Source organism: Elephas maximus, chromosome 23 (assembly GCF_024166365.1).
Source record: "Elephas maximus indicus isolate mEleMax1 chromosome 23, mEleMax1 primary haplotype, whole genome shotgun sequence".
Lineage (NCBI taxonomy): Eukaryota > Metazoa > Chordata > Mammalia > Proboscidea > Elephantidae > Elephas > Elephas maximus.
This window is the reverse complement of record NC_064841.1, coordinates 56,915,066-56,927,734: the sequence shown is the minus strand read 5'-3', so window position 1 is coordinate 56,927,734 and position 12,669 is coordinate 56,915,066. Positions and strand designations below refer to the sequence as shown.

Here is a 12,669-nt window from a genome sequence, read left to right as displayed (position 1 = left end):
ACGAGGTCAAGTTGGTTGATTGTTGTAATTAGATCTTCCGTGTCTCTGTTGAGCTTCTTACTGGATGTCCTGTCCTTCTCCGAAAGGGGTGTGTTGAAGTCTCCTACTATAATTGTGGAGGTATCTATCTCGCTTTTCAGTTCTGTTAAAATTTGATTTATATATCTTGCAGCCCTGTCATTGGGTGCGTAAATATTTAATATGGTTATGTCTTCCTGATCAATTGTCCCTTTTATCATTATATAGTGTCCTTCTTTATCCTTTGTGGTGGATTTAAGTCTAAAGTCTATTTTGTCAGAAATTAATATTGCTACTCCTCTTCTTTTTTGCTTATTGTTTGCTTGATATACTTTTTTCCATCCTTTGAGTTTTAGTTTGTTTGTGTCTCTAAGTCTAAGGTGTGTCTCTTGTAGGCAGCATATAGATGGATCGTGTTTCTTTATCCAGTCTGTGACTCTCTGTCTCTTTATTGGTGCATTTAGTCCATTTACATTCAGGGTAATTATAGATAAATAAGTTTTTAGTGCTGTCATTTTGATGCCTTTTTATGTGTGTTGTTGACAATTTCATTTTTCCACATACTTTTTTGTGCTGAGGCTTTTTTCTTAGTAAATTGTGAGATCCTCACTTTCATAGTGTTTGACTTTATGTTAGTTGAGTCGTTACGTTTTTCTTGGTTTTTGTCTTGAGTTATAGAGTTGTTATACCTTTTTGTGGTTACCTCATTATATACCCCTATTTTTCTAAGTAAAAACCTAACTTGTATTGTTCTATATCGCCTTGTATCACTCTCCATATGGCAGTTCAATGCCTCCTGTATTTAGTCCCTCTTTTTGATTATTGTGATCTTTTACCTATTGACTTCCATGATTCCCTGTTATGTGTATTTTTTTTTTAATTAATCTTAATTTGTTTGTTTTTGTGATTTCCCTATTTGAGTTGATATCAGGACGTTCTGTTTTGTGACCTTGTGTTGTGCTGATATCTGATATTATTGGTTCTCTGACCAAACAATATCCTTTAGTATTTCTTGTAGCTTTGGTTTGGTTTTTGCAAATTCTCTAAACTTGTGTTTGTCTGTAAATATCTTAATTTCGCCTTCATATTTCAGAGAGAGTTTTGCTGGATATATGATCCTTGGCTGGCAGTTTTTCTCCTTCAGTGTTCTGTATATGTCGTCCCATTCCCTTCTTGCCTGCATGGTTTCTGCTGAGTAGTCAGAACATATTCTTATTGATTCTCCCTTGAAGGAAACCTTTCTTTTCTCCCTGGCTGCTTTTAAAATTTTCTCTTTATCTTTGGTTTTGGCGAGTTTGATGATAATATGTCTTGGTGTTTTTCTTTTTGGATCAATCTTAAATGGGGTTCGATGAGCATCTTGGATAGATATCCTTTCGTCTTTCATGATGTCAGGGAAGTTTTCTGTCAGAAGTTCTTCAACTATTTTCTCTGTGTTTTCTGTCTCCCCTCCCTGTTCTGGGACTCCAATCACCCACAGGTTATCCTTCTTGATAGAGTCCCACATAATTCTTAGGGTTTCTTCATTTTTTTTAATTCTTTTATCTGATTTTTTTTCAGCTATGTTGGTGTTGATTCCCTGGTCCTCCAGATGTCCCAGTCTGCATTCTAATTGCTCGAGTCTGCTCCTCTGACTTCCTAGTGTGTTGTCTAATTCTGTTATTTTATTGTTAATCTTTTGGATTTCTACATGTTGTCTCTCTATGGATTCTTGCAACTTATTAATTTTTCCAGTATGTTCTTGAATAATCTTTTTGAGTTCTTCAACAGTTTTATCAGTGTGTTCCTTGGCTTTTTCTGCAGATATCCTAATTTCATTTGTGATATCATTAAGCATTCTGTAAATTAGTTTTTTATATTCTGTATCTGATAATTCCAAAATTGTATCTTCATTTGGGAAAGATTTTGATTCTTTTGTTTGGGGGGTTGGAGAAGCTGTCACGGTCTGCTTCTTTAAGTGGTTTGATATGGATTGTTGTCTCCGAGCCATCACTGGGAAACTAGTTTTTCCAGAAAATCCGCTAAAAAAAAACTGCAGTCAGATCCCTATCAGAGTTCTCCCTCTGGCTCAGGCTATTCAGATGTTAATGAAGCCGCCTGGGGAGGGTGGGGGAGGGAACAGAGAGATAGGAGAGTAGCACCTCAGAATATAGCCAGAGTTGCTTGTCTTGCTTGGAATGACTATTATATCTGAGATTCCCGCGGGCGCGTCGCCTATGTGTGCTGTCTGTGTGGAGATTGCCCCCGGGGGGTCTGGCCCGCTGGAGTCACGGTCAGATCCTCCGCTTCCAGCCCCACGCCCAGCGTCAAGGCTCCCCTACTGGGACGGTGCACTCTCGACTCCAAAATCAGTCGCTGCCTCCCGGGGACTTCTCGTCCCTCCAGCCGCGTGGCCGTGCCGCCCCCGTGAACCAGGTGGGCCCCCTCCCGGGGTTAGTTCAGATGGGTGGAGTAGCTCCCCGTGCTTGTGCCGCGACCGAGTGTCCCGGCTGGAACGCTGTTCTCCCCGCTCCAATACCAGTCGCTGCCTCCCGGGGACTTCTCCTACCGGCTGCGTCCCACGCCGCCCACGCGACCCGGATGGTCACCTTCCCGGGGTTAGTTCAGGGGGTGGAGCAACTCTCCGTGTTTATGGCGTACCTGCGTGCAGTCCAAATCCCTGTGGGACGGTTCCCCGGCTCGGATGCTGCTCTTTCTGCTCCAAGATCAGTCACTGCCTCCCGGGGACTTCTCCTAACGGCTGCGTCCCACGCCGCCCGTGGAACCGGCTAGTCCCCCTCCCGGGGTTAGTTCAGGGGGGTGGAGCAGGTCTCTGTGCTTGTGCCGTACCTGACTGGTACGCTGGCTCCAGGCTCTGGAAACAATCGCTGCTTCCCCGTATTAGTTCGTTCTCCGTCTCTAAATCTGTGTTTGTTGTTCAGGGTTCGTAGATTGTTATGTATGTGATCGATTCACTTGTTTTTCCGTGTCTTTGTTGTAAGAGGGATCCGAGGTAGCGTCTGCCTAGTCCGCCATCTTGGCTCCGCCTCGCCATAGTTTTCTTTGAGGGAGTTGAAGGATTGCTATACTTTAGTTTCTGTATGAGAAGCCCTGGTGGTGCAATGGTTAGGCGCTCAACTGCCAACCAAAAGGTCGGTGGTTTGAAACCACCAGGAGCTTCGTGGAAGACAAGACATGGCGATCTGCTCCCATAAAAATTTCAGCCTAGAAAAACTTATAAGGCAGGGCTTCTCTGTCCTAGAAGGTTGCAATGAGTCGGAATCAACATGACGGCACACAACAACACCACAGTTTCTGCATGGGCAGAAAAAAAATCTACAAAGAAACCTCATTTCTTTGACTCTATCAGTTTATTGACTTCTGACCTTTTCCAGTGGTTGAATTCTGGCCAGTTAACAGGTTAGGAAAAGTTACCTTTCACCCAACACTGGTAAGATAAACTCATCTTCACAACAAAATAACCTCAAAACTTCAGGCTTCAACATGCACGCTTCATGGAAGCCCAGCCTTTTCTTACTCACTCCTATCCCCGGGACAGTTCTACTTGCAATGATGACCTTGTAATGTTAAATTCCTACCAGCATTACAAGTTCTTCTAGAAAATTCTTAAAGAACATCGCTACTTCTGCATAATAAGTCCTAAATGAAATAGGCCAAACTGTCAGATTTTTAAAAAGCTTAACAGCGACCCAGATTTTTGTATGTTTGATTCCCTCCTAAAAAGGCAGATAACCTAGTACCAATCGAGGATATGATCTCCAGAGCCAGGCTGCCTGGGTTTGAACCCCAGCTCTGTCTCCTAATAGACATGAAACCTCGGGTAACCAGTTGAGATGCTCTTCATCTCAGTTTCCTCACCTGTAAAATGGGAAGAGAAATACTTTGCTCAGATGGCCATTGTGGGGAATAAATGAGTTAATATGTGTAAACCATGTAGAACAGTGCATGGCACTCAGTGTTTGTTATCATTAGTGTGATGGTACCTGTTTCCCATTAAGTCAACCAGAAATAAAAGATATTGACAATTTTCTTAAGTGTAACTACATTAAGCATCAAATAAGAGAACTCTGAAGAGTAGAAGCCATTGAGTCTAAGAGTGAAGTATGTATGTATATATATACATATATACCTCTCTGTAGTAAAGAAGCGAAGTACAGACGAAAAATGTTATTTCACAAGCAGGATGGTTTCCGGCTATGTGTGTTAGATTACATTTCCTTTGAAGACTCGTTATTTTTACTTGTTGTTTCAGCCCTAAAGGAATCATGAATCCAACACAGATGTTTCTGGGCTTTTTAGTATTCTGCACTTAAACAGTCAATGTGTAATAAGCCTCGCAGAGAGGATTCCTGCATCTGGATACAAGGGGCTGTGCCCATCCCAACCACAGGAGGCAAACGTCATGAAGTAACTTAGTACACATGCTGCACACCCAAAAGACAATGGGATTATGTTTTAAGTGTAATTGAATGAACTCTTACACCTTAGCTAGAAAGTTATATTAGCAATGTATAATTTAGAAAAGAAGAATCCCTGGGTGGTGCAAATGGTTAACATTCTCAGCTATTATCCAAAAGGTTGGAGGTTCGAGTCCACCCAGAAATGCCTCAAAAGAAAAGCCTAGAGATCTACTTCCAAAAAATCAGTCACTGAAAAACCTATGAAGCCCACTTCTACTCTGACATGCATTGAGTCACCATGAGTTGGATGGAGTCAGCCCTATGGCAACTGTTTTTGTTTTTGGGTCTAGAAAAATAATTGTATACACTGAAAAAACACCCAGTGTGCAAGGAGTCTTAGGGACTGGTTAAATTTGTAATATGCACGATCTGAAAACTAGCCTTGGCACCCTGTTCAAATTTAAGCCACTCGTGGTCTCCTTGTCACTTCATCATGCAAAACAAAAATAGTGATTTGTGATTAATGGCGCTCCAACAGTGCTAAGTACTGGCTACTGCCACTGGACTGGGCAAGTCCAAGGATGCTTACTAGAGTCAGAGCACTAAACTATTCATTAGGATAAAGTTTGCATATACAGGCTGCTCAGAACCAATAAGCTCCAAACATTCTAGTCTGCACTTGTGAATGGTGAGGACCTGGCAGGAGGGAGAGATCAGGCACACCTCAGAGAGGCTAAACATGTTATCCTATGTTAACCACCCCATCTGCAACCATCCTACTGTGCCTGTGGCCTTATTATGTTCTCCCCCTCCTGGATGGGGCTCTCCTGCTCCTTGCCTCACTCAGCATAGGACACTCCTTCCCTCCCTTACTGAGCAGAGGGTGCTCAGGAAAGAATCACATGCCTTGGAGTCTGAAGGCCATATTACTCAATATATATTCAGGACAAGGTAATACCTCTGAACCTTTATTCCTCTAATGCATTAAAAATCCACTCTTAAAATTCATGTCATCTGACTACATTACCATTTGCCCCCAGCCCCAGCAAGTCCACCAACCCTTTGGTCACGTCTCCTCACTCCCTAAAAACTTGAGCATTTCACTCATGTGTTCCTCTCTACCCCAGTTTTGTTATTATCAGCTAAAAAAAGTCTTCAAAACCCACAGCACTGATGCACCAAACACTTTGGTCTTTCAGTTCTTTACTTCCAACTTTGAATGACCTTCAACAGCTCTCTACCTTTAGCTTCTGACTCCCTGGTTCACTCCCAAGTCTCATCATCTACAAGCCCTCCATCCCAGAAACTCAAAGACAAGTATCCTCCACTCTGATCAACCTCTCACTCAGGAACTCCAACAGTCTCTTTAGCTTCAATGAGTCAGCCCTTCTAGTCCTCCCTATCTCCTTTCTTATCTTCACTGGATTTCCTAATTGGTTTGGACATAGTAAGGAGCCATGGTGGTGCAGTGGTTAAGCACTGGGCTGCTAACCAAAAGGTTGGCGGTTTGAGTTCACCAGTCACTCCTCAGAAAAAAGATGTAGCAGTCTGCTCCCATAATGATTACAGCCTTGGAAACTCTATGAAGCAGTTCTACTCTGACACATGTGGGGTCACCATGAGTCAGAGTGACTTCATGGCAACTGGTAAGGAGCCCTGGTGATGCAGTGGTTAAGCACTCAGCTGCTAACTGAAAAGTCGTTGGAACTCAACAGCTGCTCCAAGGGAGAGAGATGTGGCAGTCTGCTTCTGTAAAGATTACAGCCTTAGAAGCCCTGTGGGACAATTCTACCCTGTCCTATAGGGTCTCTATGAGTCGGAATTGACTTGATGGCAGTAGGTTTGGGTTTTTGATATACACTGTCGTCTGTCATTTCATCTGTTCTAGTAAATATTTAAGTCTCTCATCTTACCATCATTTGACTTCAAACAGAAACACCCCAAACACAGATCAACACAACAGTTTCCCTTCTCCAGTTCTACATATAAATTGTGCCTCTGCCTTGGGATCATTCTTCGCATCTAGTCAACAGGCATCTCCAAACCTGGGCTAGATGGCTCTTTGGTATGCACTCACAGGACTTTGTAAAGATCTATATTAAAAGTAAATCTCTACTTAGTAATTCCTTATTACTTTCTTAGTCTGTCTTCCAGAGAGCAAGACTGGGTTCCTTTCACTTCTATATCCATACGGCCTAGCACAGGATTTGATGCACAGTGGTCACTAAATATATTAATACTTACAGCCAAATATATGCATTAGAAGTTATACAAAAGGGAAGACAAGCTGAAAAGTCAGCTCTCATTAACAGCAACCATTAGCAGTTCCCGGTCCAAAATTAAATGCCGATGATACCAAAGAAATGTAAGAAATGACACACAGAGAAAATGATTTACATAGAATTTCAAAAGCTGTCTGCCAAAATACACCAGAAGATAACTGAGGCTTGAAAATTATATTTTGTGTTACTTATAATAGTATAATGTTATATACATTATAGATAATGTTACACATATAACATCATATATGTAATATTATCCACAATGTTATAGGTAAGTTTTATAATGTTATATATATTTCTCATAAATAATAAGAAATATTAGCAGGGAGAATGAGCAAAATCATTTTAACTTAATATTATTTCTTTGGCCTATAAAAAAACATTAATTCAAAAATAACTCATTTTAAATTGTCTAGAATTCAATGAAATAAGACAAGTTACTGCCAAATCTGAATTAAAGGGTTGAGAAGGAAAAGCAGAGAAAAATATTTATAACTAACCCCTTTCAAGCTCAGAAGAAAAAAAAATTTAGAACTGATTATTTCCCTAAATCCAGAAGATGAAAGCCATTTGTATTTCAGGCAATTAGGTAACAAATATCTGAAAAGGTAACAGAAATCCAGAAAAAACTACCTAAGAATATGAAATAAAGGTACTTCCTTTCCAAATTATGTTCATAAAAAACTTGCATTTCCTAAATATAACACTTGCATTTTCCACCCTCAGTAAGAACAGGTGAAAAAACAAAAACAAACAAAAACCCCATTGTAAGGAGTATTGCTTTTCAGCACAGAAACATTTTACCTGCATGAGTTTGGTGTCGTGTCCAGTATAAACAACTATGCCAAAGACCCACTGAGTATTTCTAAGCTGTGTACCTCTTAATAAGATCTGGTCAGGCCCAAGGGCAACAGGGCTAAAAATAAGAAACAACATTTACATTTAATGAAAGTCTGGCAAATGAGAATAGGCTCCCACCCTTAAACATAAACCCACAATAAATCAAATGCTTCCTTGAGTCATCTTTTTTGGTTTTGGTTTTTGTATTTTATAAAATATTAGCAGGAACTGTGTCTCTTACAGCCCTATTAAAAAACTCAAGAGCCAGCAAGGAGGAAATCTGCTAAAACAACAACCAGAAACTTACCCATTTGGGAAACCCAGTTTATTTTATACAATATTAAGAGGGGAAAAAAGGGGGATAAACCTATAATATCAAATTGTCAAGGATGACAATGGTTAAGTAAAAGCCTAAGTAAAAATTTAGAAATTCAAAATGGGGAACCTACAGAATAGCTATATATGGTAAACGAAAATCAAGAAAGCAATCCCATTCATAGTTGTCAAATTTAGTTTGGGTGGATCCCGAAAACCAGGCCCTTCCCAGCCCTCCAGCCTGTCAGGGGCACTGGTAAGAGGCACGCAAATAAAAGAGGGGCAGAAGACAGGAAACCACATCCCAAGGTAACGACAAGAGATGACTCTCAAACAATAAAACAGACACCCAGAGGACACAGACAACAGGACACAGACAACAGGTACTGAATATTCTAAATGAAAGGTAACTTTTTGTCATTTCATTCAACTTCCAAAAACAGACAAACGCTACTTGGAAGAAGGCTGGCAAAAAAATGAGATGTTTCTCTAGTAACTTTGTTAGCTTGCATACACCTCAGAAACCTCTCTTTAGCTTCTGTGGACAATGTTATATGCTGCCAAAATCTTCTCTCAGCCCTGGCCAGAAACACATACAGAAAGAACAGGGCACATGCTTTGAACCTCAGGTAAGGTCCTCAGGTTTTCTTCTTCTAAAAAACCAGGAGTTCTTTCCTTACATTTAACCAAAAAAAAAAAAAAAAAAAAAACCCACTGCCACCAACTCGATTCCAACTCATATCAACCTTATAGGACACAGTAGGACTGCCCCCATAGAGGTCCCAAGGAGAGCCTGGTGGATTTGAACTACCGACCTCTTGGTTAGCAGCCGTAGTAATTAACCACTATGCCACCAGGGTTACATTTAACAGGAGGTTTAAACTGAAATAGTGTTTTAAGAAAAGCTCAGGTTCTCATACCTAAGCTAAACAGGAACAAATCTCACTGCTTTAAAATGTTCTGGAACTAGAAAACCACCTTTTATTTTCTAAACTCCAGTATTTCCTAGTCACATTAGGCAAAACAAACAGGAAAAGTGGTACCTCTTTCCATCTAAGTGAAGGTTTCCAGTGAAGTCATAGAGGTGGCGATTGGGCCCCTCGCATTCTATGGTCCCAGACAGCTTCATCAACACCTCCCTTGTCTGCATGTCAGCAGTGTGGCTCAAACCCTAAATATTCAACCAAAAGAGGAAACTGAAAACAATCTTCAGGGCTTGGGGGACACTGTTCAAGATTCCGATTGTTAATCAAAAACAAGAAGAAGGAAGAAAGGATCATCTAACCCGGAAAACAAATCAAACTATCCGCCCCTTAAGATACACTTTACCAGCAGATTTTGCCACAGCAATCTAATGTAAAACTTTCAATAATTCAGTGAGGCAGAAAGTTAAGATTCCGCCATTGCTGGAAAAATCCATGTTTAAGTAATAATTACCATACTCAAACATCTTGCCAAAAGCATTAATTTTACTATACTGTAACACTGGCCCAAAAACCAGCCAGGTACCCCTTTAATATTTTACTACATCTTACACTTGGCAACTCTTCTTTAGACAGAAAAAAAATATCAAAATCAAATGGAGGCTATGTCAACAGAATTAACAAATTCAACCTGATGTGGCAAAAAAAAAAAAAATCCTTAAATGTCAAAATGCTGAAACTTTTTTATACATTAAAGACTATTCTTTATCCTCAAATTAAAATATATGGTGAGAATAGTTTTATTTAAGACACGAAAAATTTGTATCTAACTTACTCCTCTCTGTAATTAAAATCACAAATGAAACAACAATGTAAGGTAAGGTGCCCATAGCGTGTCTCTTCCTTCTCTCCACTACAGATCCTGCCCGTTCCTCACCACTCAGCTCAGCCCGCTCATAACTGAGCAGGCATAGAGCTCAATGAGACACAAAGCAAGGTGAGATGCCCTTTGTGACCTATAGTTTGATGGGCCCGCTCTTCCCAGCTCTAATGTTCTCTCAACTAGTTTTCTTCATCATAAGAGGAACATTTTTTTCATGGATCCCATTAGGGTTCATGTATAACCTTTGGCGGTAGCACATCTCTCTCTAGAAAAAATACTGATTGGTACATATGGGGTCCAAATTTAGAATCTGGACTCCACAACAACACCAAATACAAGAAGTTGATTTTACCTGACGTATTTTAAGGTTCGTCTCTCCATCTAGATTTGCTGTTTCGACATAACACATTGCCTGAGGTTCACTAAAGAGAAAGAGGGAAAAAAAAAAAGTCAAAGTTTAATAAGAACCTCTCTACAAAATTCACAGGTCATAACATCTCCATTAGGGAAACTAGGTCTGCTGATGGGCCTTCAAAATAAATTGCTATATACAATGACTTCAGTGAGGAGTGATTAATTAACAAGGCAGACAAACATTCAGCTTTAGGGCTCAACATCAACAAGAAGTTGCTCAAATGATCCAACCTTACCCTAGGGCCTATGGAGATGGGGTGCTGCTAGACCTCAAGGTGGCAGAAATAATCGTGGATGAATGGGGAGGGGCATGCTCTCTGAAGCACACCGTGTGCCAGCTAAGGCCCAACTGTTGGGTTTGGGGTGATCCCTAAAATCTTGCCCTACCCAAGCCAGTACATACACATCTTTTGAAGAAAATTTCAGCCAGAGAAGTTAAGGGATCAGGGCATAGGTTAAACAAGCATTTGCCTCACCACATTTTTTATGATGTCAAAAGGCAACTTTTTAATCAAAACACCTAATTTTGAGCATAGAAAACTCTAAGAAAAAAAATAAGCATAGCAGATATTGTACTCGCACTTCTAATCTTTGGGTACAGGTAGCACAGTCAGTGGGTGGGAGAATGGACTCCCTAGTCACACTGGCTAACTTAAAATCCTCCAGCTCTACCTTTATCGGCTACTTGGCCTTGGTGAGTCATTTAATCTCCTCTGTGCCTCGGTTTTCTCATGTATAAAATAAGGACATCAAGGGCTGTTGGGAAGATCAGATGGGATAATATGCTCAGCATGCAAATATTCATAATGAGCATTCTGAAAACATGAGGGATATTCAGACAAAACAATCCTGTGCTGAAGCCAAGTTTTCTGACGGTCATAGCCAAGAGTCATACCGCAAACTATCAAGGGACCAATATTTTAATAAAATTTTATTGTGTTTTCGGTGAAGGTTTACACACCACTTTAGGTTCCCATTCAACAATTTCTACACAAGTAGTTTACCGACTTTGGTTACATTCTTCACAAGGTATGATCATTCTCACTATTTCCATTTTGGTAGTTCTATTTCCATTAATCTAGTTTTCCTGCCTCCTTACATTCTCATTTTTGTTTTAAAGTAATTAACCATTTGGTTTCACATAGGCGAGTTTTTTTTTTTTTTCTATCACCTCATCTGCATGCAGAAGCTGGACGATAAATAAGGAAGATCAAAGAAAAAATAATGCATTTGAATTATGGTGCTGGTGAAGAAAATTAAATATACCATGGACTGCCAAAAGAATGAATAAATCTGCCTTGGAAGAAGTATAGCCAGAATGTTCATTAGAAGCAATGATGGTGAGACTTCGTCTCACGTACTTTGGACGTGTCATCAGGAGGGATCAGTCCCTGTAGAAGGACATCATGCTTGGTAAAGTAGAGGGTCAGTGAAAAAAGGAAGACCCTCAATGAGATGGATTGACACAGTGGCTGCAACAATGGGCTCAAACATGTCAACGATTGTGAGGATGGCGCAGGACCAGGCAGTGTTTCCCTCTGTTGTACATAGGGTCGCTATGAGTCAGAACCGACTTGACAGCACCTAACAACAACAGATGATTTTTTTAAAGGAGCACAGTACTTACAGGTGATATTCATTACTTTTTTTAGCCAATTTGTTATTTGGCTACAAGGTGACCTTGGGTTAGTTTCAGTTCAAGGTTTGAAGAATATCTCAGTGCAATAGTCTCAGGGAGTCCTCCAGGTATAACAAGTCCAGTAGGTCTGGATTTTTGTTTGTGTTTTTAGGAATTTAAGTTTCTGTTCCACATTTTTCTCTCATTCTGTCAGGATCCATCCCTTGTGTTCCTGATCAGAAGAGTTGGTAGTAGTAGGGCCACCATCTAGTTCTTCTGGTCTCAGGGTAGATGAGGCCATGGTAATGTTTTAATCACTTTAAGAAAAGTATCTTTGTTACTGATGACTAGGGACAAACGTGAATCCTGCCTGGTGTTTTCATGGTGCTTTGCCACCTCTTTAGGCCTGAGTTTCTATTTTTAAATCTTACATCTAGAGCAGAAAATTAAAGCTAAGCCTTAAAATCTAATGAGTGCTCAAATTCAACATAAAAAACTCTTTCTGCAATTGAAGAAAATGCTAACAGCATGAGTATCCATGATTCTCAACAGCACATGGGAAGCTATAGTCTTAATATCATATAATTTAGTCTTGAACTCAAGAGTAGAAGTTTATTCTTATTCTAATTTTGGCTTTCTATCTTTAATATATACTTTCTGTATCAAGCTACTCATAAGGAGAAGTCAAGAATTGTGTTGTTCATTGTATGATAATACCTAAGCGATAATACCTCTAAAACTACCCAGAGAATGTGGAAATGATGCCTGGATAGAGAAGGGGTGACACGTGGACTAATGAAGAGGAAACAGTGCACAGGTCACACCTGCTCTGAGAAAGCGCCTGGGGCTCTCTGAACAGTTGGTGACAGGAAGCACTGAGTTCCAAGGGAAAGACTGCTGGCTGGACCATCAGAAAACATGGCTGCAGTATGGGCTTTGCTGTAACCTGGACGTTACTGAACATATCACTCAACTG

General features: G+C 40.4%; 1 protein-coding gene across 1 annotated transcript in view; it reads right to left on the bottom strand.

The window, feature by feature from the left end:
- Nucleotides 1-12,669, bottom strand: part of ATP8A2 (ATPase phospholipid transporting 8A2) — a 705,555-nt gene that overhangs the window by 480,364 nt on the left and 212,522 nt on the right. The window contains exons 8-10 of the mRNA XM_049867411.1: nucleotides 10,014-10,083; nucleotides 8,899-9,026; nucleotides 7,505-7,616 (exon numbers count right to left, since the gene is read on the bottom strand). Coding sequence (XP_049723368.1) covers nucleotides 7,505-7,616; nucleotides 8,899-9,026; nucleotides 10,014-10,083 — 310 coding nt within the window. The remainder of the gene's footprint in view (nucleotides 1-7,504; nucleotides 7,617-8,898; nucleotides 9,027-10,013; nucleotides 10,084-12,669) is intronic.